General features: G+C 40.7%; 1 protein-coding gene across 1 annotated transcript in view; it reads left to right on the top strand.

The window, feature by feature from the left end:
- Positions 1-23349, top strand: part of Rhag (Rh associated glycoprotein) — a 30338-nt gene extending 6989 nt beyond the window's left edge. The window contains exons 2-10 of the mRNA XM_040729514.1: positions 7766-7949; positions 11276-11426; positions 13893-14040; positions 14206-14372; positions 15990-16127; positions 17812-17933; positions 19148-19224; positions 19577-19650; positions 22633-23349. Of these exons, the coding sequence (XP_040585448.1) occupies positions 7766-7949; positions 11276-11426; positions 13893-14040; positions 14206-14372; positions 15990-16127; positions 17812-17933; positions 19148-19224; positions 19577-19650; positions 22633-22707 (1136 nt within the window). The 3' untranslated portion in view covers positions 22708-23349. The remainder of the gene's footprint in view (positions 1-7765; positions 7950-11275; positions 11427-13892; positions 14041-14205; positions 14373-15989; positions 16128-17811; positions 17934-19147; positions 19225-19576; positions 19651-22632) is intronic.
- Positions 23350-23840: the final 491 nt, after the last annotated feature.

Below are 23840 nucleotides of genomic sequence, written 5' to 3'. Positions count from 1 at the left end.
TCAAAACAGTCCTTAGTATGTACGTTACAGAGAAACACCTTTGATAAAATTGGGCTAAAGGTATTAAGTAGTTTTCAAATAATCAGGTGTTTGATAGAAGGAAGATGAATTGGAATTCAATCCTGGGGTTTTTTTGTTTGGTTGGTCAGTTTGGTTTTTTTGTTTTGTTTTGTTTTGCTTTTGCTTTTGTTTTTGTCTGTAAAGCCTATGGTCAAACCATTGCATTATACACCCAATATTGATTTTCAATTTAGAATGCAGGATTCATCTATCAACATAAGCCTACATCTCCAACAAATTCAATAACAAAATATTTGGTCTCCACTAGCATTAGTCCTCTGTTGAAGGAAGGGGTGGGGGGTAAAAGTTGTCATTGGCAGACTCCTGCTGGCCCTGACTCTTCCCACCTTAGGTTCTGAGAGAAGGCCTCTTCCTGAATCATTGATGAGGCTGGCTATCCAGTGAGCCTCCCTAGAGTCTCCTGTCCTCTCCATTCCAGAGCTGGGTTTATGGGCACATTCTGCTGCATCCAGCTTTTGATATGGGTTCTGAGGAAGCAAGCTCAAATGCCACTGTTTGTAGAGAACCCACATTGTCAACTGCGCTGTCTTCCCCCAACTCTGGGTCAAACAACATCTACGGGGATAAGAAGTTTGCTAAGTGAAATTACGATGAAATGTCTTATTTCCCTTTAGTCTGAACAACTTGTATAGCTTTAAGCCATTGTTTGAGATACCCATGAAAAAACCCTGTCGGCTTAAGGTCACAGAAACAGTGAAAAGAAAATGCAGCTCCTGAAACTGACTCTTCCATTAAAATCTCCAGCAAAATATATCTAGTAAGACAAAGAAACAGGTTTAATTATTTGAAAATATTTGAATGTTCTAACTCCTTTGAAGGATGACCTTGAACATATCTTCTTAATGCAGATCTGTTAAAGTGTAAGAGCTTACTGTCTGTCCCATGCACTCATGAGTTTAACTTAGTTACTCCATATTTAACATGGGGTGTGTCTCAAATACTAGAGACATCAGCAGATAAGCAAATAGTTCATATAAAGTGAGATTACTCCCATTTTACAGAGGAGAGAAAACCTAGGTTTAGGAAATGTTATTGAATATGCAATGGCACTCAGTCAGTAAGAAATTCAAATGAAACATGAGATATTAGCGATCTGTGCTGGCTAGTCTTAATGTCAACTTGGCATACAAGCCAGAGTTATCTAAAAGGCAAGAACCTCAGTTGAGAAAATGCTTCCATGAGATCCACCTGTAAGGCATTTGCGTAATTAGCGATTGATTGGAGAGGTCCGAGCCAGACCATTTTGGGTAGAGATATCCCTGGACTGGTGGTCCTGGGTTCTATAACACAGAAGGCTGGGCAAGCCACAGAGAACAGGCCAGTAAGCAGCACCCCTTCATGGCCTCTGCATCCGCTCCTGCCTCCAGGCTCCTGCCCGACTTAGGTTCCTGTTCTGACTTCCTCCCATGATAAAGAGCAATATGGAGCTGTAAGCCAAATAAGCTTTCAGTTTCCCCATTTTCTACTGCCAAGTTTCTGGAAAATATTTAAAACAAAAATCAAAACACTGTGTTTTGCTCTCATATTCCCCGATTCGGTGGGAGAAGAGAGCAAGGGGAAATCTCGGCCCCTTGTAAATTAGTGTGAGCAAGGCAGAAGGGAGATAATTGTGGTAAAGAGTAGGCGGGGGTTGAATATGAATCAAAGTATACAGACATATACGTGGATATATTGGGATAAAACCCATTATTTTGTGCACTAGCTAAAACATTACTCTTACTAAATGGGAATTGGGGGAGGGATTGAATTGGTTTGCTTATTCCTTCAATGCCCCATCCCTGCTTTAAACAAGCAGGAAGTCTTACAGCACCACTCTGAATATGATTTAACTCAGATGAGGCTTTCCCAACAGTGGCACTGTTAGCATTTTGAATAGAAAACACCTTGTGGTGGGAGCTGTCCTGTGCATGTAGCAAGATTAGCAACAGTCCCAGTCTCTGCCCTCACTGTACCTCACTGCACCCCATTGGATGGTAACAACCAAATGTGTCCCCACATACTGACAAATGCACTTTGAGTGCAAAATCAGACTTAGGCAGAAAGCCACTGGTTGAGAAACATCTAGGTAACTCTTAAAACTTGCTGAAAAATAATCTCCCCAAACTGCAAGCCCCTGAGTAAGCCCCCCCCAAAGTGCTCACTTTATTGTTTTAAAGGCAGAGCCTTGCTGCACAAAATTAAATGAGCATTTACGTAATTTCCATTCACAAGTTCTTTTTTTTTTTAAAGCAAGAATATTTAATTTCAATAACTGAGAAGGTGAATCCCTGGAGTTTGTTGGCTGGTCATTCATTATAGTTGAAATATGAGATACGGGTTCAGTATAGATTCTTTTCCAAAATAAAAGGTAAAGAGTTGATTAGGAAAACACTGGATATCCTCTTCTTGCTTCCACACTCATACAGGAACAAAAGAAAGTGTGCTTACACAACATACAGTACAACACATACACATACATAGACACATAGACAGAAAAATACCATGCGATTTCAGTTGGTATACTAAATATGATTCAGTCTCCAGTAATTTGTTATGATAACATCATATGACTGAGTGCAGATTTCTGTAGATTTGTCTGTTGGTAGGTGCTTCTAATCCTAGTAGTGGCCAGACAGAAGGCTGAAACAAGTTTAGTTTACATGGCAAAGTTCAAAGACATAGAAAGATCCTGTCTTAAACAACAATATATTTATGATTTATTTATCAAATATATAAAAAAAGCATTCGCACAGCTACATAAACATTATTCATCTGAGATTGTTCCCAGGGTGAGGTCAATTTCACATGGAAAAACATATTTGTTATTGAGTACTGTTTACAAATTAAATTTTTAAATTATTTTATACATAAGATGAAAATCTACATTAAATCGTCATATGATTGTCAAGGTAGAGCTGATACCATTGCTTCATTTCTCTGCAAGTTATGTGACATAAGTTAGTTCAACCTATTAAGAAAGTAAGTTTTTCATGTTTTATGATTTTCATGAAAATATTTTATAACTGTTAAATCTTAATTTAAAGGCAAACTTTTATAGCACCTTTTTTGTGTCTGTACCCTGTTTTAGTAAGTATGAATCAAAATTAATAAAAATATTCCAAATTACATTTTAGAGATAGTGCATTGGCACGGGGTTTTGCTTCTGTTTTGTAAGGTCATGGGACTTATACGTTTTTGGTTTTTTTTTTTATTGAAGTTTCAAAGCTTGTCATTATGCTTTGGATATCTTGGTCATTGTTAAAGAATTTAAGTACTGAGCAGAATGACTGGGAATAATCAATTAGTCAAATGAGCCATTCACAAGCTCTTAACGCAATGCTTATTACCTAACTTGCTTTGATCTGGACAGTCCTCAGATCCCATTAGCAACTTGAATATCAGATGGGGTGCTTTCGCCCTCTTGTGGCAGGAACCAGTAACATTAATTGGAGGCCAAAGATGAAATCCTTTGCCTCATACAAAATGTCTAGTTTTCCATAAAAGGGAATGAAAAATAGAGCCTGCAGGATAATTCTTACCAATGGGAAACACTTAAAAATTTGATAAAATGGGTTTTTTGTGAGTTGGTTAATGAACACTTTAAAATTAGCAGATTACCGAAGGTAACAAAAGAAAAAGACATGAAAGATGTTAAAAAATACTGAATACTGAATTAAAACAACAGTAAAGTATCCAAATAGGACATCTGTGTCCCACATCTTCCTCCTCAGAAGGGAACATCACCTAATATGGGGTTAATAGATTGTAAGAACCAGAGGAGCAGGAGAAGATTGCTGCAAAATAATGTCTTCAGAACATGACATCTGCACTTTTGAACTCACAGCAACTACATCTTCCTGCCCAGGCCTACATAAAATTAAGCCAGTCAACAGTACAGCATAAAAGGCGAGGGACCCAGGGTCCCCCACTCCAGCTGAGGAGCTACCGCAGTTGATAGTCCATAGGAGAGGAAGGGTTAGTTGGTTGTTCATCTGGTACCTATGGTGGGTTAGTTGTCCATGGCCCATGGGATGGTGCCCAATAACAGTGGGACTCAGTGGGTTATTGTAAAAGGAGGAGGGAGAAGAAAGACATAAAGAAGGGAGCTCTGATGCAGCTTAGATACATTGTACTCACTCGTACAACTACCAAGAAACAAATTAAATAAATGAAACAGTGAAGCATATGAACCTGGGTTGGTTCATTCTAGCATTAGGCTTAGAAACAAGTCGCCTAACTGAGCTTTGAGTCCTAGTCACAAGCCAAAATAAAATAAAGTGTAAGACTAGAAGACCATTTGGGCAATATCTAGCCCAAATCTTCCTTAAAAGAGGAGATAGCATAGTTCCAGAAAGATTTGGCAAAATAATAGTTAAGAAGAGTCATGCAAGGGTTTTTATTTTGTTTTGTTTTGTTTTTATTTTGTTCTTTTTAATTGCATTCTGAGGGAGTCTATGATCAAACACAAACACAGGAAAATTAAAAGGTAGTAAGACAATTTTTTAAAAAACTGCATACTCATGGCAACTTATATTTCAAATATTTCACAGACATTGTGAATATTGGTAGCTATTTAGCACTAAGTATCTAATCTGGGTTCCGGTATTCCTAAGAAAAGTACAGAAAGAGGTCAGGACAATAAAGATCAGTAACAACAGGAGACACATTTGGAAAGAAAACGGCCTTGCGTAATCCTAGAGCAGGCTCTAAAACATGGCTCATGCAACATCAGGAAGTTTGCTCCCTCTCCAGAAGAAAGAATGTCCTCCTGAATATGTCTTTAGTGAACACTGCTCTGGAAAAGCGTTATGACCACCAACAAGACAAGAGCATTTTCCAGAGTGAATTCAGCATGTGAGGCTGCCATCAAGGGAGACAGGGGAAATGGCAGAGGAAAGCCTTTCTAGGGTAACTCTGACAGCACTTAGCAGCCTCAACCAAAGAAGGCAAGCTTGAATGGAGACAGCCTCTGAGTTGATTCTAGAATGGAGGAAAAGAGGAGACCCATCTAGTGAGGGGTCACTACGTACCTAAAAAGCAGAATTCTGGTTGGGGAAATGGACACACCTACCCTGCTAAGTAACAACAGAATGAGAAAACTCAGACTTGAATTCGAATGTTGGCTCTATCGTTTTTTGGTAAATTAATTGGTGTCTAATGTCAGTTTTCTCTGCACCATTATTTCTAGGCACATCTTCTTTGTGTGCCTATTTCTGTTTAAATCTTGTCTAAAACGCTTAATGCCCACCTATCACTTAAACATGTCACTTTCTCTTTCTGCCATTGCATGTTTTTGATTTTATCTAATTGATTTATTTTTGTGTACATAAAATTGAATCGTAAGAAATTGCCAATACTCTTAACATTGTCAACATTATTTTCTTCTTTTACTTAAAAAAATCATACAATATATTCTGATCACACTTTCCTCTCCCACAACTGCTCCCAGATTCTTCCCAACTCCCCTCCCATGCAACCCCATTCCCTTTCTTTCTCTCTCTTTAGGAAAACCTCTAACAGGTAAACAATAAATAAATAAACCAAAAATAATCCCTATAAGAAACGCACACACATAAATGCCACAAAAACACAAAATCAGAAACCATAATACACAAGTGAACCAGTAAGATTTAAAAATAATACCCAAAGAAAGCCATATTGGGCAAAAAGTCTACAAAAATCCTATAGTGATAATAATTTCATTGCAAAATTTTGATTTTATATGGTCACTCAAATGTTACGTTTTCCAACAATAAGCTCTTGAGGGCAAAGTCTGGATATTGGCTGTGTTATATTTGATCATGATTATTGGAGCCTGCTCCAATAGGTCAGCTGGGTTAACTGAGTAGGGGTGTGAGGATTGAGAAATGATGGATAAAGAAACGGAGACAGCAACTCAGGATAGATTCGGGAGAAGTACTGCCTGGTCCATGCCTTTCAGCACACAGGACATCCCCTAGTTTAATTTAAACCCTACTTATATACAGACTAGAGACAAAGCAGAACAAAGAGTAGCACAGTCAATGAACCAGCTCCCTGCACTGTCCTTGAATTGAGGAGCAGTCAGGCTCACTATCACGTGGGTCCTGCTGGCAGCTGCATTATCTGTGTACCTACAACTGGCATCAGTAGCTCATTAGAGAGATAACATACTCTATCCCATGAGCTTAATCAGAACTTTCTCACGGCTCTCAAGGAGACTGGAGCAAGCAAGCTTGAACTCTAATGTCTTATAAGTCAGAATAGACTCCATATGGAAACTGAGTCACTTGTGAGTTCCCAAACATGACTCATTTGAACTGTAGGAGTCCTCCAAAAACAAGTCGTCTCACTAAAAATAAGCCTGTAAGGTAGGGTCTTTCAATCTAGCAGATGAAATGCTGAAGTTCCCAGATACTATACAACCTGGCCCAACATCATGCAGCCACATAATAGAACTGGGAGGGCTAAGCCCTGAACTACAGGCAATAAGGCAAATACTTGTTCCTCAAGAAGAAAAATCCTGCATGTTGATTTGGTGCTTCAGGATGACTTAATGCTACAAAGGTATTTTCTTGTTTGACTAAAATTGCCAAAAATTTATTCTATTATATATGTCTTTGAAAAATGTTGACCAGCTCATTCAAATATTTGTTTTTTCACAGGACTCTTTTTATCTCTATATAACTGTTTTTGTTGTTGTTTTGTTTTGTTATTTATTTAAATTAGAAACAAGCTTGCTTCACATGTCAATTCTAGCTCCCTCTCCCTCCCCTCCTTCCCCGCCCCCTCCACTAGTCTTTCCAGACCCCCACCCAATCCCCACTTCCTTCCCCCTCCCTGGGGGATCTCCAGAGTCTGTCATTTCATTCAGAGCCGGGCATAGGTTCTCCCCCCAAGAGTCCAGGCTGAGAGAGCATCCCTCATTGTGGGATGGACATTCAAAGTCCATTTGTATGCCAGGGATAAATACTGATCTACTAAACAAAGCCCCATAGATTACCTAGGCCTCTTCACTGACACCCACATTCAGGGGGTCTGGGTCAGTCCCATGCTGGCCTCTCAGCCATCAGTCTAGGGTCTGAGAGCTCCCGTTTGTTCAGGTCAGCTGTTTCTGGGGGGTTAAACCAGCCCAGTCTTGATCCCGTTGCTCTTATTTACAGTCTCTTATATGCGGAGTCATCACTCCAAGTTCAGGGGAAACAAAGGCTGAAGATGGCCCAACTCTTTCAGTGAAGATATGGCAGGAAAGGGCTTATTTCACCTCTAAGTTCATCACTGAGGGAAGTCATGGCAGGAATGCAAGGCAGAAACCTGAGGGTAGGAACTGGAACCAAGGCCATTGGAAGATGGATCCTGACTGGTTTACTCTCTATGGTTTGCTCAGCCTGCTTTCTTATACCATTCAGAACTGCCTACTCAGGGGTGGTGCTACCTTCAGGGTCCTTCCACATCAATCCTTAATCAAGAAAATGCCCTACAGACTTGTCTATAGGCAATCTGATGGAGGCATTTTCTCTATTAGGTTGCTTTGCCTAGGTAACTCAAGCTTGTGTTGAGTTGTCAAAAACCTAACCAAAACATCTGGTGATCTCCTTTGCAGTTTTATGCAAATGTGAAAGCATTTTCTACTAAGAAGCATTTACAACAGGACCCTTTGGGCTCACTGACTCGAAGTGTTTTTGTTGTTGTTGTTGTTGTTGTTTTAACCTCTTCTCTTTTTCAGTATTCCAAGATGTGCATGTTATGATATTTGTTGGTTTTGGATTCCTCATGACCTTCCTGAAGAAATATGGCTTCAGTGGTGTTGGTTTCAACCTCTTCCTTGCTGCTTTGGGCCTTCAATGGGGTACGATTGTGCAGGGACTCCTTCATGACAAAGGACAGAACTTTCACATTGGAATCAAAAAGTGAGTATCTTTGAATGTGAATGTTTGTGCCCTCACCTTCGAGTTCACATGTTGAAATCTTAATATCTATGTTGGGAGATAATTAAATCTGAATAGTTAAATTTGAAGGCAAAACCTCATGAGTGGGATTAGTACACCCATTCAAAAGCCAAAACTTACTGCACTATTTCAATGTGCAATTCATTCTTTTCTTTAATTTTTATTTTTAAATTTAAATTAGAAACAAGGTTGCTTCACATGTCAATCCCAGGTCCCTCTCCCTTTCCCTCCCCTCCTCCCATGCCCTCCCACCAATACACCCAATACAGCCTCATTTCCCCAGGGAGGGTGAGCCCTTCCATGGGGGTGTCCATAGTCTGTCATTTCATCCATGGCAGGGCCTAGACCCTCCCCTGGGAGTCCAGGGTGAGAGTGCATCTCTCATTTTTGGATGGGAGCCCAAAGTCCATTTGTATGCCAGGGATAAATACTAATTTACTACCCAAGGCCCAATAGATTGCCTAGGCCTCCTCACTGACACCCACATTCAGGGAGTCTGGATCAGTCCCATGCTGGATTCCCAGCAATAAGTCTGGGATTCAAGAGCTAACCCTTGTCAGGTCAGCTATTTCTTGGGGGTTAACCAGCCCAGTCTTAACCCCTCTGCTCATCAGTCCTCACTCTCTGTCACTGGGTTCCTTGAGTTCAGCATAGTGTTTAGCTGTGGGACTCTGCCTCCGCTTACAGCAGCCATTGGATGAAGGTTCTGTTCCCCAGATTCTCTGGCAGTGGGATTGTTGGCTGGCACTCCCCAGATCTATGTCTAAAATCCATATATGAGAGAGTACATACCATGTTTGTCTTTTTGTGACTGGGTTACCTCACTAGATGGCACTAGATGGTTTGTTCTAGTGCCATGAATTTGCCTGCAAATTTCAGGATTCCATTGTTTTTTTCTGATGAATAGTACTCCATTGTGTAAATGTACCACATTTTCTCTATCCACTCTTCTATTGAAGGGCATTTAGGTTGCTTCCAAGATTTGGCTATTACAAATAATGCTACTATGAACATAGAGGAGCAGATGTCCTTGTTGTATTAATGTGCATCTTTTGGATATATGCCTAAGAGTGGAATTGCTGGGTCTTGTGGTAGGCTTATTCCCATTTTTCTAAGGAATCTCTATACTGATTTCCAAGTGGCTGTATGAGTTGGCACTCCCACCAGCAGTGGAGGAGTGTTCCCCTTTCTCCACAACCTCTCCATCATAAACTATCATTGGTGTTTTTGATTTTAGCCATTCTGACAGGAGTAAGATAGTGTCTCAGAGTTGTTTTGATTTGCATTTCCCAAATGGCTAGGGATGTTGAGCACTTTCTCAAGTGCCTCTCAGCCATTTTAGACTCCTCTATTGAGAATTCTCTATTTAGTCTGGGTCCTTTGGTGTTTTGGAGACTTGCTTCTTAGAGTTCTTTGTAAATTTTGGAGATCTGCCCTCTGTCAGATGTGGGGGTAGTGAATATCTTTTCCCATTCTATGGGCTTCCTTTTTGTCTTGTTGACTGTGTCCTTTGCCTTACAGAAGCTTCTCAGTTTCAGAAGGTCCCATGTATTAATTGTTGGCCTCACTGTCTGTGCTACTGGTGTTATGTTCAGGAAGCAGTCTCCTATACCAATTTGTTCAAGGGTACCACCCACTTTCTCTTCTAAGTGTTTCAGTGTGGGTGAATTTATGTTGAGGCCTTTGATCCATTTGGACTTAAGTTTTGTACATGTTGATAGACATGGATCGATCTGCATTCTTCTACATGCCAGCATCCAGTTATGCCAGCACCATTTGTTAAAGATGCTTTCTTTTTTCCATTGTATATTTTTAGCTTCTTTGTCATAGATCAGGTGTTCATACATGTATGGGTTAATATCAGTGTGTTCAATTCAATTCCATTGGTCGACCTGTCTATTTTTGTGCCAATACCAAGCTGTTTTCAGGACTACAGCTCTATACTAGAGCTTGAAGTCAGGGATGGTGATGCCTCCAGATGTTGCTTTGTTGAATAAGGTTGTTTTAGCTATCCTGGGTCTTTTGTTTTTCAATATTAAATTGATTATTTTTCTTTCAATGTCTGTAAAGCATTGTGCTGGTGTTTTAATGGGATTGTATTGAATCTGTAGATTGCTTTTGGTAGGACTGCCATTTTCACTACATTGATCGTACCTATCCAAGAGCATGGGAGATCTTTCCACCTTCTGATGTCTTCTTTAATTTCTTTCTTTAAAGACTCAAAATTCTTGTGATACAGGTCTTTCACTTGTTTGGTTAGGGTTACCCCAAGGTATTTTATGTTGTTTGTGGCAATTGTAAAGGGTGATGTTTCTCTGATTTCTTTCTCAGCAGTTTTATCATGTGTATATAGTAGGGCTACTGATTTTCTTGAGCTGATCTTGTATCCTGCCACTTTACTGAAAGTGTTTATCAGCTGTAGGTGTTCCCTGGTAGAGTTTTTTGGATCACTTATGTAAACTATCATATCATCTGCAAATAGTGAAAGTTTGACCTCTTCCTTTCCAATTTGTATCCCCTTGATCTCCTTTTCTCGTCCCATTGCTCTAGCTAGAACTTCAAGTACAATGTTGAAAAGGTATGGAAAGAGTGGAGAGTCTTGTCTTGTTCCTGATTTTAGCGGGATTGGGTTGACTTTCTGTCCATTTAGTTTGATGTTGGCTGTTGGTTTGCTGTATATAGCTTTTATTATGTTTAGGTATGTTCCTGTTATTCCAGATCTCTCCAAGACCTTTATCATGAAGGCGTGTTGGATTTCATCAAAGGCTTTTTCTGCATCTAGTGAGATGATCATGTGATTTTTGTTTCTCAGCTTGTTTATATGGTGGATTACATTGACGGATTTTCGTATGTTGAACCATCCCTGCATCCCTGGGATGAAACCTACTTGATCGTGGTGAATGATTGTTTTGATGTGTTCTTGGATCCGATTTGCCAGTATTTTATTCAGTATTTTTGCATCAATGTTCATGAGGGATATTGCTCTGAAATTCTCTTTCTTAGTGGTGTCTTTGTGTGGCTTGGGGATCAAGGTTATTGAAGCCTTGTAGAAAGAGTTTGGCAAAGACCCTTCTGCTTCCATTGCATGGAATATTTTGAGAAGAATTGGTATAAGCTGTTCTTTGAATTTCTGGTAAAATTCTGCATTGAGGCCTTGAACCTGGGCTTTTTTTTTTTTTTTTGGTTGGGAGACTTTTGATGACTGCTTCTATTTCCATAGGAGCTATAGTTCTATTTAAATGTGCAATTCATTCTTAATCCAATTTATTCTTTCTTTCTACTCTCAGTATGATAAATGCAGACTTCAGTACAGCCACAGTTCTGATTTCTTTTGGTGCTGTCCTGGGAAAAACAAGCCCCATCCAAATGCTGGTCATGACAATTCTAGAAATTGCTGTCTTTGCTGGCAATGAACATCTGGTTACTAACATATTTCAGGTAAGGGTGAGAAAATATATCCTTTCTATGCTCTGATTATCAGTGCTGGCCACTTCATGCTATGGGTGCCCACTCTAAATAAGGGCAAATCTCTATAGGAGTGTCACCAGACAAAATAAAGGGAAAAACACTCTCTATGGAGTGCTTATTGTAAAATGGGACAGGGAAAGTTGTGCATTATTTCATTTCATCTTTACAGAACCATGGAATATAAGTGTCATTGGTACTACTATTTATCCACAGTCAAATGACCACAGATGCTAAATGATTCATCCAAGTCTGAGTCTGACTTTAAACCAGATTTTCCTAACTTTGTCACTCCTTTTCTTACACTGTGTTGACTAAAAATAACTAATTCCCACTTATATTTAAATGACAATGTAGATAGTACCATATAAAGAAATAGAAATGGGTGAATTTTTTCTTCCCCATGAAAATGTTACTGATTCCCTCAAAGATAATAAATAGTCTATTTCTGACTATACTTATGGACATTTTAATTTATTTATACTTGTATTGAACATTTTATTCAAGAGCTAGTATTTTAACTTTCTAAGTATTTACCAACAAAACAAAATTAGTTAAGGTTTCTGTCTTTACAAAGCTAAAAGTATAGTGGGTTATATAAAAGTCAAATAATTGGCTGGGTGGTGGTGGCTCACACCTTTAATCCCTGCACTCAGGAGGCAGAGGCAGGCAGATCTCTGCGAGTTCGAGACCAGCCTAGTCTACAAGAGCTAGTTCCAGGACAGGCTCCAAAGCTATACAGAGAAACCCTGTCTCGAAAAACCAAAAAACAAAAATCAAATAATTATATATCCACCCTATGTTAATTTTCTGTTTGTGAAAAATTATCAGAGAAACTTAAGGGAAAAAAAGATATACTTTGGTTCATGTACTCAGAGCCAATAGCCCCTTGGCTCCATTGTGTCTGCCCCTGTAGGGAGGCAGATCTTCACCCTGGTGGTGTACACTAGAGTGAAGCAGCTCATTTCCTGGTGGGTAGGAAGCAAGGAGAAAGAGGCTGAGGACAAAATCGTTCTCCTAATGATTCCTACAGTTTCCACCAAGTCCTAATCATTAAGTTATAGATCCTTAAGTCAATACATCCATTGAAGATACCAAATCTCCCTCATGATACAGTCACTTCCCCAAAGCCACATTTCTGAACACTGCCTCACTGGGGGCCAAGCCTCCCACACATGAGCCTTTGGGAGACATTTCATATCTAAAGTGCAACGTGCCCACTGACTCAAAGACATGGAAAATATGTAGTGGGAAATGGGGGTTATGAGAAAGCTATTGAGTGAAAAGCAAGGAAGAAGTTCTCTGAGTGAGTGACAATGGCATAGGTCACTGAGGAGGAGTCAAGCCCTTAATGCCTAAGGAAGCTCGGGAATACAGGCTTGTTGGTAGTGGGGAGGCTACAGGAGGAATTTGGGTTGCAGTAGACGAGCATAGTTGGCCAGAAACTGGTGAAGCTACCATGGTGAGATGAGATTAACAGAGACCCTGTAGGCTCAATGTGTTGCTTAGGTGGAGACTAATTTTATGGATTCAAAGAAGGAAATGGGAAGGGTTCTTTTACTACAAATATGTGAGCATTTATAGAGGGACTCAGACTTACATGGTGTCTGTAAAGTCTAAATACAACTAACAGTCGCCTGTCTCTCTCCTGAAACCATATGGTAAAGAGAAGTAATGGTCCCACACGGAAGTGCTCAGCAAAGCTGAACACAGTGATGACTCAACTCAATCAATGAAGTTGCTCTGTAAGGGCACCAGATCTTTGTCTGGTCAAAGATGGAACAGAACAGAAGATTCCTCTGCTTGTACCACTTTGAAAATCTTAAATAAATTGCTGGTGTTTTCCTACCTTACTTTGCAAAAGGAATTGCTCCTGGCTTAGCATCCTGAATTTTCTCTCTAGAAGCACAAAACAGAGACTACTCGATTAAATTCATATCAGATCCTAAACAGGGAACAAAATCTCTCTCTCCAAATAGGTATTGGAATTTGGCTGGTCTTCATGTCGTATATAACAGAACGTAGAGCTATGTTTTGAGGGGGGTGCTTTTTAAGGTTCAAGTCTTTGAGTTACAGATAAACGTACTTTAGCTTCAAAGTCAAATAAACATTAATCATTTTTGTTTTATGTCGTGTGCAACACATCATAGTACATTGAGCATCTTTAGGATGCCTAAGCACCACCACAATTCTATTAGGTGGATAATATATCCCAGTTTTATAAACTCTGAAGTTCATGGATTTTTTTAGTAATTTTTTAGCACAGAACAAAATGTACTTCACCTCTTCATGTCTCAAGAGCTTGTCCTATTTTTTCTTATTTTCCTACCTCATTTTATATTTTCATTAACATCTCCCCCAAGCAATCCTTTCATCTTCTTTCCTCCTATGAGACCAATTTTCACCTCCATTTATGCAAATGTCATTTTGTCCTGGCAGGCCTCTGACACTGGGGCATCAATGACAATCCATGCTTTTGGAGCCTACTTTGGCTTAGCCGTAGCAGGCATCTTATATCGACCTGGCCTCCGCTGGGAGCATAAAAATGAAGAATCTGTGTACCACTCTGACTTGTTTGCCATGATTGGTAAGTATAACAAACTTGCCTGAAGATGTTTATACCTGAAGATGCCCAGGAGGCCTCTTTTGGAGATCACTTTGTTCTGCTTGTCTCTTATATGATGAAAACTAAAATCATAGACATCAATTCCCAGAGCAAACCACAATAACTAATATCATTTATGATTTACAGGGACACTATTCCTTTGGATATTTTGGCCCAGCTTTAATTCAGCCATTGCTGAACCTGAAGAAAAACAGTATAGGGCCGTTATCAACACATACTTGTCCCTCGTTGCCTCTGTGATCATGGCCTATGCCTTGTCCAGCCTTGTTGAGCGCCGAGGCAGGCTGGATATGGTAAGTGTCAATATTAAACCAATGGAACCTTCATTAATGTCAACAGTTGCTCAGATAAGAAAGTCATTACACCTCAGAGCTGGACTACCAGACAAACTAAAATACAGCAGACTTCGAACAGTGTTTTGAAAATAATTTTCATTTCATTTACTTACTATCTACTAAATTGAAGTCAAAGAATCTGCATAAAGTGTTTTTCTTTCGTATTAAAGCTAACTAACCCCGTAGAAATTTTCCTTCATTCCTTGACTTGTCTAAGCATAGGACAGGGTGGTCAGATGGTGAGTGTTGGTTCTGTTTTGCCAACTGCAAGTGTTCGAGGGTGATAGCTATGCTGTGCAGTCACTGGTGAGGTTTCCTTCCTCTGGAGGGTGGACCCACACCCTTACATGTATGAGCAGCACCAAGTGGACTTAGCGGAGTATCAAAAAAAATGTGAAGTCAGTAGGGGAAATGTGAGGAGAACACGAGGGAAGTTGGAGGGGGAAAGCAAGAGGTAGTTATAATTATATTTCATTGAATACACGTGCAATTTTTAAGGAAAAAAGTTAAAACCAGAGACACTAACCCCAAATATAGCTCTAGAATAGGAAAGTGACAGTTTGGGTACTGATAAAGCCCTAATGAGATCCTTAGTAGTACTGAAGTAATGACATTTTACTTTACATGTTTGTGTGGGATGTCAGTGCCAGAGAGACACAGATAATAGACATCTAGAAATTCACTGAAGTAATGTTTGCAACTTCTTTGTGCCCAAAAAAAGAACATAACCTCTTTCTTTAAATTCACCCCAGCTTGCCTTGGATTAGAGAAATGGGTCATATAGGGAAAAGTAAAAATAAGAAGTCAGACCAAGCACTCTTCTTTTCCAATGCAGGGAGGAAATAAATGTTGTAGAGTGTGTGTGTGTGTGTGTGTGTGTGTGTGTGTGTGTGTGTGATTTATGTATTTTTATTTTATGTTTATGGATGTCTTGCCTGAAATAGTATCTGTGTAGCACATGCATACAGTGCTCATTTAGACCAGAAGAGGACATTGGATAATCATACTCAACAGGTTTACTTTTAAAAGTGACAGATAGCCAACTCTTTATGTAGACCAGCCAGATTGTGGCTTCTGAGAATTCTGGTGAACTTGAATTAGTTCTCTTTCTCCAGCCTTGGTCATTTCTGTCCAGATTATGTCAAAAAAAGAAAGAGAGAAAGAGAGAGAGGAGGGAGGGAGGGAAAGAGTGAGGGGGAAGAAGGAAGGAAGGAAGGAAGGAAGGAAGGAAGGAAGGAAGGAAGGAAGGAAGAAAGGAAGGAAGGAAGGAAGGAGAAAGACAGGCAGACAGACAGAAAGGAGGAACAGAGGAGGGAAGGAAGTAAAGGAAGGAAGGAAGGAAGGGAGGAAGGAAGGAAAAGGAAGGAAGGAAGGGAGGGAGGGAGGGAAGGAGGGAGGGAGGGAGGGAGGGAGGGAAGGAGGTAAGGAGGAAGGGGGAAAAAGTGTGTCTGTGTGTTGCACGAACATGACTTTCAACTAACAGCTAATGCAGCTGTCCACTGGACTCTGCCTTCCTCTGGTCTTTCTGACGTTGCCTCATTCACACTCCTCACTCACCGTTCTGCCTCCATTCAGGTTCACATTCAGAATGCTACTCTGGCAGGAGGTGTCGCTGTGGGCACATGTGCGGACATGGAAATCCCCCTCTATGCTGCTATGGGCATTGGAAGCATTGCAGGGATCATCTCTGTGCTCGGATACAAGTTCCTTAGTGTATGTATGATAGGCGTATTGAACCAAATCTTCTCATGTCCCACTGGTGGGATCAGTGGTATTTCCTTCCCTACATGCCTTTCACCACAGGCCATTTGTCTTCTTTTCAGAAATGCCACTCACATTGCAGTGACTTCACTCTTTCCTGATGCCTATGTGGCAGGAGAGAATCTGGTATTGGTTATTAGTAATTTAGCACAAAGTCAGTGTTAACGGGTTATGTTAATTCCTTTAGAGAAGTTCCAGAGGCTCTTTTATTTTTGTTGTTTGTTTGTTTGTGGACTTTGTGTTCTAATGAGGCATCTGAGATGTTATTAGAAGGTGAGAAGGTGAAGCCACTTCCTTCCAATCCGGTCACTAAAGACTACTTTATTGCCAATGTATGTAAAGTGCTTGACATGGATGCATTCCAATTTCAAAGGAAAACTGAGCCTTAGATAAAACTGCTTCTTCTGAGTAGAGGCAGAAATGGAGAGACTAGACAAGAGAATACAGAGTAGCAGGCAGCAGACCTATATGGTAAAACGACTTTGAAGTCTAATGTATATGAGAATAACAGGTTTTTTTTAATTTAAGTTTTTTTATTTAAATTAGAAACAAACTTGCTACACCTGTCAATCCCAGCTCCCACTTCCCTCCTCCCCCGGCTCCCCCTAGCCCCCCAGATCTCCACCCAATCCCTATTCTGTTCCCTAGGGAAGGTGAGGCCCTCCATGGGGGATCTCCATAGTCTGTCATTTCATTCAGGGCAGGACATAGGCCCTCCCCCAAGAGTCCAGGCTGAGAGAACATCCCTCATTGTGAGATGGGCACCCAAAGTTAATTTGTATGTCAGGGATAAATACTGATCTACTACTCAAGGCCCCATAGATTACCTAGGCCTCTTCACTGACATCCCCATTCAGGGGGTCTGGATCAGTCCCATGCTGGCCTCGCAGCCATCAGTCTGGGGTCCAAGAGCTCCCCCCTTGTTCAGGCCAGCTGTTTCTGTGGGTTAAACCAGCCCAGTCTTGACCCCTTTGCTCATCACTCCTCCTTCTCTGTCACTGGGTTCTTGAGTTCAGTTTAGTGTTTAGCTGTGGGTGTCTGCCTCTGCTTCCATCAGTCACTGAATGAAGGTTCTGTTTCCCAGACTCTCTGCCAGTGAGATTGTAGGCAGGCACTCCCCTGATCCACATCTAAAATCCATATATGAGTGTGTACATACCCTTTCTGGAAGCAACCTAGATTCCCCTCGACTGAAGAGTGGATAGAGAAAATGTGGTACATTTACACAATGGAGTACTATTCGGTGGAAAAAAACAATGGAATCTTGAAATTTGCAGGCAAATGGACAGCACTAGAAGAAACCATTCTGAGTGAGGTAATGCAGTCACAAAAAGACTAAAAGAGAACCACAGTTGTTTAATGTACTGCATTTGGAATTCAGGCTGAAGAGTAGCTTTTATTTTCTCATATCAGAAAATCAAATTTTTTAAATGGAGTAAATGTGGACACCATGGAGACAATAATTTGCTTCACTGCAGGCACATCTTAACCATGTGTTTGTAATGGGTAACACCACATTGTTTTTTATGTGTATGATAAGAATTTATAAATATATTTCTCTACCCAGCTCTTTGCTTCAGTATGGAGCTCTGTGTGCCTTACAAGACAATGACCTTTCTCCCTTTGACAACCTTAGCCACTGTTAGGTAATAAACTGATGATCAAAGATACATGTGGAGTCCATAACCTGCACGGCTTACCTGGTGTGTTTGGAGGCCTTGCCAGCATTTTGGCCATATACTTCGGCATGAGTGCAGGGTGAGTAAAAACCAGTGGGCTGCCTCTGGTCCTGTGTTTTGTAATTATGTTTGTGGAAATACACAGCGATGGGGGTGGGACCCTGTTGTTGTGGTTAACATTCCAGGCTCAACGAGACATAAATGAGAGAATACCACTAATGAGTTTTTTCTAGTTGCCTCCTTTCACAGACTCATTCCTTGAATATTTCATAAACTCCGTTACCTGCTCTCTCTAAGAGACGCTCTGTGCTAGCGATACAACTACATTCAAAGTTCACCTGCCGTTTATTTAGCAGCCTTACACACGTCAAAACCACTTATCACTTTCTTCCACCCTCGACTTATGACTTTTTAAAGTTTTACATTTTTATTTACTGCACTGTGTGTGTGTGTGTGTGTGTGTGTGTGTGTGCAGATGCACACATGCATGTCATAATATGCATGCGGAAGTCAAAAGGAGGCTCACAGGAGTTGATTCTTTCCTTCCTCCATGTGGGTCCAGAGATTCCAACGCAGGTCGTAGGGCTTGACAGCAGCCTTACCTCCAAACCAATGACATTTTATTACATGAATTTCAAAACAACTACCTCTGATATTACAAATGTTTTTTGATGTCTTCATTGCCCTCTCCCTAACATATATGCCATTCTTAGTTTTTATAAAGTTATTAATGAACCTTCTAATTGTTTATTTAGAATGGTGAGAAAATGGTAACCATGTTGTTTTAAGGCATTATCCCACCCAACCTGTCTAGAAGAGAGGTTCCAGAACTGATATTCACTAGATTTTTAGGGAGTGAATCAAAGCAAGGGTTAATTGTTTGAAAGTCCTAAATTCCTTGGAAGAATGCTTTGTCATAACTAACGAATGACAAAGAACATTTTAAAAAAGAAAAGAAAAGAGGCCAGGTGGTGGTGGTGGTGGCGCACGCCTTTAATCCCAGCACTCGGGGAGGAGGCAGAGGCAGGCGGATCTCTGTGAGTTTGAGACCAACCTGGTCTACAAGAGCTAGATCCAGGACAGCCTCCAAAGCCACAGAGAAACCCTGTCTCGAATAAACAAAACAAAGAAAGAAAGGAAGGAAGGAAGGAATGAAGAAAGAAAGAAAGAAAGAAAGAAAGAAAGAAAGAAAGAAAGAAAGAAAGAAAGAAAGAAAGAAAGAAAGAAAGAAAGAAAAAGAAAGAAAGAAGGAGAAAAAAGCATATCCAATGACCACATATTTACTTTTCCTAGGTCTTCCTCCATGGCCATGCAGGCAGCAGCACTGGGTTCCTCCATTGGCTCAGCAATTGTTGGAGGTTTGGCTACAGGTCAGTATCAAAAGTGAACACTTACCTGGGTTTCATAGCACATGTTTTTAACCATGGTTACTTGGAATGTTTTTGGTTGTGAGCCTAGCCTTTAACGGCTGAGCCATCTCTCCAGCCCAGCTACTTGGAATGTTAACATGGTAGGATTAAGGATTTCCAGACCATTGGAAAAATTGTCTCGAAATAGTACGAATGACTAAGACAATTCATTGGTCAATTCCAAACTGTGCTAAGGTTCTGGCAATTAATTATGTGTGCTGAAGGAGATGTTTTCATAGCAGAATTTAACTACTCAATAAGGAAGTAGCTTTCCCTCTTCACAGTACTATTTGTGTCCCCTCTCCCCTCACAGGTCTAATTCTGAAGTTACCTATCTGGGATCAGCCCCCTGATGAGAACTGCTATGATGATTCTCTTTACTGGAAGGTAATGTACAGGATTCAAAAGGAGAATATAAGTGATGACTGTGTCACAGTTCAGATTGTCAAGGACTCTTTTGCTCCTCCAGATCAAAATTACAAATAGGCAAGAAGGAGTTCTTCAAATGCTGGTCTCTAGGGACTTCTCTTTTCTCTGATTGGTAACATCTGCAGGGACAGCCACTAGGCAGAAACAATGACAAGTGATGCCCTCTAGTGTTGCAGTCCTTATGTAGGGATAGAGTCTCAGAACCTTTACTGGGATTAATCACACACCTGGGTTGCTACCTGGCCAGTGCCAGTGCGCTGTTCTCATCCTGGGCTCTGAGACTCTTGGCTTAGGAGACTGGATCATGATCTTTAAACTCTTACAATGACCAGAGCTTTTAGGTCCCCTCTCTGACCCCTCATAGCCTTCTCTCTTTTAGTCTTAGCTCTGTTTTCTGGTCTTTCCTCCCTCCCCCCTTCCTCCCTCCCTCCCTCCCTCTCTGTCTCTCTCTGTGTGTCTGTCTCTGTCTCCTTCTGCTGGCCACCTTTTTCTACATTGACTGATTTCGAATTATCCAACTGCTTCTTCAGCTGAGACACTCTTCCAGCAACTTGGCTGCCACCAGGATGAGTACCTAAAGAGCCATCCTCTGTCACTTTGCTTCCTTTACCTGTTAGGGTCATTTGGGAATCAAAGTTGTTTTGGGAAGCAGATAAACTAGGGCTCTTGGAAGCTGGGTGCTCAGAACCAGTCACTGAATAGAATCCAGACATCTCTGGGGGTTGGCATCAGTCTAGAGGCTGGCACAGCCAATCACACACCTGCACCAGGTTCTCCTCTAGATCTGCTGCTGGATCCATGGCTGCATCTCCAGTCTTCCAGCAGCTGGCTGGCTGCCTTGCTGCTCCAACAGCTTGGACTGCCAGCTGTTTAATTTCTGATGCCACACCAGCTGTGATGGCGCACATCTTCAATCCCAGCACTCGGAAGTCAAGGCAAGCGGATCTCTTATGAGATCAAGACCAGCCTAGTCTACATAGCAAGTTCCAGGACAGCCAGGGCTGGAGAGAGAGAGAGAGAGAGAGAGAGAGAGAGAGAGAGAGAGAGAGAGAGAGAGAGAGAGAGAGAGAGAGAGAGAGAGATGCCACTTGCCACTGGTACTCTGCTGCCTTTGCTATTTTGCTGTTGGTGTCCCTCTGCAGTTGCTTTCATATTAGTTCAGCTCGCACTACGGAAAGAAGGAAAGATCACTCAAGAGAAGCCGTTTATTGGTCTGATGCACAGCATCAGTAGAGGCAATGCAGCTGGGTCACTGGGTGAGGCTGAGCAGCCTGGATACATAGTCTAAGAGAGGGTAACTGGACCAACTACAGCCACATTTTTATTCATTCATAGCCTTGTCTCCTAGCAATAATCACACTCATTGAGGGTTGAGTTTTGGACAAATCATAGCCTTAGCTCTTAGCGATAATCACACAATTCCGTCTGCTGCAGCCAGGAAGTGCTTCCACTCCAACCAGCACAGAAATAGGCACAGAATCATTACGAATTGATTGTGCCTTTTGGTAGGAAAATATCTGGTGCAGACTGGTTCTAATAACCTTGGCTTAGGGCACACAGCAACCTTTCTGTAGTTTTCTTTAAGGCGTATGTAGAGTGTATGAGAGAGTTGGGGCTAGAATTAAGAGTTGCCTGTTAGGTTGATAGTCTTTTTGATTAAGGAAGCTAGCCAGTTACGACAGAGTCTAAAAGCTGCCAATTAAGACTCAAATTCATTATACCCAGTGTGTTTGCTTACTTACAGGAAAATAGACACCAGGAATTCTTATAACCTTAAAGAATTTAGAATTAACAGAAATCTTAGCAGCTTTTTTTTTACAATGCTTAACAGTGCTTAGCTCCTATCCAGCGCCTAGGAAGAGGTGAGTTCCACTCTCCTGTCTCAACTCCACTGAGGACAGCTTTGTTTAAGACTCAACATTTGTGTAGCATATGTATGATAAAACTGCATGGACTTCCTAGTCACAGATAGAAATAAAGGCACTGTGTCTGGGGGCTGGAGAGATGGCTCAGAGGTTAAGAGCGATGACTGCTCTTCCAGAGGTTCTGAGTTCAATTCCCAGCAACCACATGGTGGCTCACAACCATCTGTAATGATGCCCTCTTCTGGCCTGCAGGGTTACATGCAGACAGAACACTGTATACATAACAAATAAATAAATAGATCTTTTAAAAAAAAAGGCAGTGAGTCTAAGCAGGAAAAATTAAAAAGTTAAGGGCTGGAGAGAACAATCCAGTAAAGAGAGTTTACTGCTCTTACAGAAGACCTAAGATCAGGTTCCAGCACCCACATCAGCTAGCTCACAGCCACCTCCAGTTCCTAGGAACCGTCCAGTTCTAAACTTTGTGGGTGCCTGCATGTATATGGTACACATAAACTCTTGCACACACATATGCATAAAGTAAGTAAGTGAAAAATAATACATATCCAAAGGTAAGATACTTTCCAAAGTAGAAACTAAACAAACAAGAGTTTAACAAGCAAATACTATTTCTGGTTTTTTACATCAAATTTTAATCGATGTTTATAAAAAATACTGGTCAATAGCACAAGATATCTTACTCAACGTACAAGTAGGAAAAAGCAAATGTAGTATGTATGGTTGAAGGCTTTGAGAGAGCACACATCCGAAGGTCCCGTAACTAACAAGCTTTTGACTCCACTGCTACTTACTCCTAACCCATTTCCTGATCTCCCCGTGTGGGACAGGTGCTTCAACAGACTTTTAGAGAAACTGGGTTCAGGAAACAGGAAATTCGCAGTCAAAGTCGGTAGCATAAATTATTTGCTTTTACATTCTTCGCTAATTCAAATAATTTCATTCTCGGTTTTTCTACATTCAGATAATAATTACTGATAGCACCTTGGCTTCAGCACTAATTTTAGACAGGCCAGGGAAAGAACCACTAAGCATCACACTGTCGCTTTTGCTTTCCAAGGTTCCCAAGGTCAGAGAACTAGATCCTCAGTTCTTTCAGCATGCGCATCACAATCACCTGGAACATGAAGTCTAAATGCTGCTCCTGAACTCTGTGTCCTCTGCATTACCAACAAGAGTCAAGCTGAAACAAACAAAACTGCAGTATCCAGTGACACAGGGACAAAATAGACACATCTCACACCCCAAATGGCCCGTGTAAAAAAAAAAAGTCTTTATATCTGGTATTGTTCCTTGATGTTCAAATGATTTCTCAATTGACAGGCAATTGCCCATGAAATGGACTGTCATTTTGGTTCTCTCCTAAACTCTAAGAATGACTTTGCAAATGACTAGGTGCACAGTAAATATTGGGTTGTATTCTTGATAATTTGCAAATGCAGTAGATTTACATAGAAACCAACACTACTCAATCATCCATTTTTTAGGTTAGCATACAAAGTAATAGTTTTCATCATGGCATCTTTGTGCATGGGTGTCATTATTTTGTTCTTGTTCATCCCCCCACCTGCTGCACCCCTTGTAATTCCTCAGCTCCTCTGCCTGGGTCCTTTTCTTCCCCAAGTAAGACCATCACCATCCTTTAGCTTCTTAATGTACATACCACGTCTCCAGTCCAAAAAGTATAAAGCTAAAGTCAATAGAATGACAAACTAAAAAATCTGTACTAGAAAAATAAAAGAAATCCTTGTAAATAAGAAGTAATATTAATCTTCTACTTAGCACCTCTTTAAATCTTAAAAATAGTCATAGTAATGTTACATTGTTGCTTACATATTCTTAATTCCTTTTTATGGTTATTATTTGTAATAAGAGCTGAAAAGCTATCTGTATGAAATTTCAAATAATTAAATATTGTTATTAAATAAGGTATTTGTCACTAGCTCGCTTTTATATGATGCTTGAAATCCATTTTTGAAATGAGCACATATGTACACACCTTATGCTTAATTCAAATATATTACTTATATATTCACTATAAAAATCAAGTGACCTTTGTACAGTATAATTTCTAAAGCATTGCATTTAGAAATGGTGGCTAGCTTAACCCTCCCTGGGGAGAGGAGGGAAGATGGGATGGGGGGTTGGTGGGGGTGGGTGAGAAGGGGGGGGGAGAGGAAACTGGGATTGACATATGAAGCAGGCTTGTTTCTAATTTAAATTTAAAAATTAAAAAAAAAGAAACAGTGCCTAGCACAGTCGCATTTA

This window comes from Mesocricetus auratus, unplaced genomic scaffold, assembly GCF_017639785.1.
Source record: "Mesocricetus auratus isolate SY011 unplaced genomic scaffold, BCM_Maur_2.0 Super-Scaffold_100021, whole genome shotgun sequence".
Lineage (NCBI taxonomy): Eukaryota > Metazoa > Chordata > Mammalia > Rodentia > Cricetidae > Mesocricetus > Mesocricetus auratus.
Note: the sequence above shows the minus strand (reverse complement) of the source record. Positions and strands in the feature narration are given on the sequence as shown.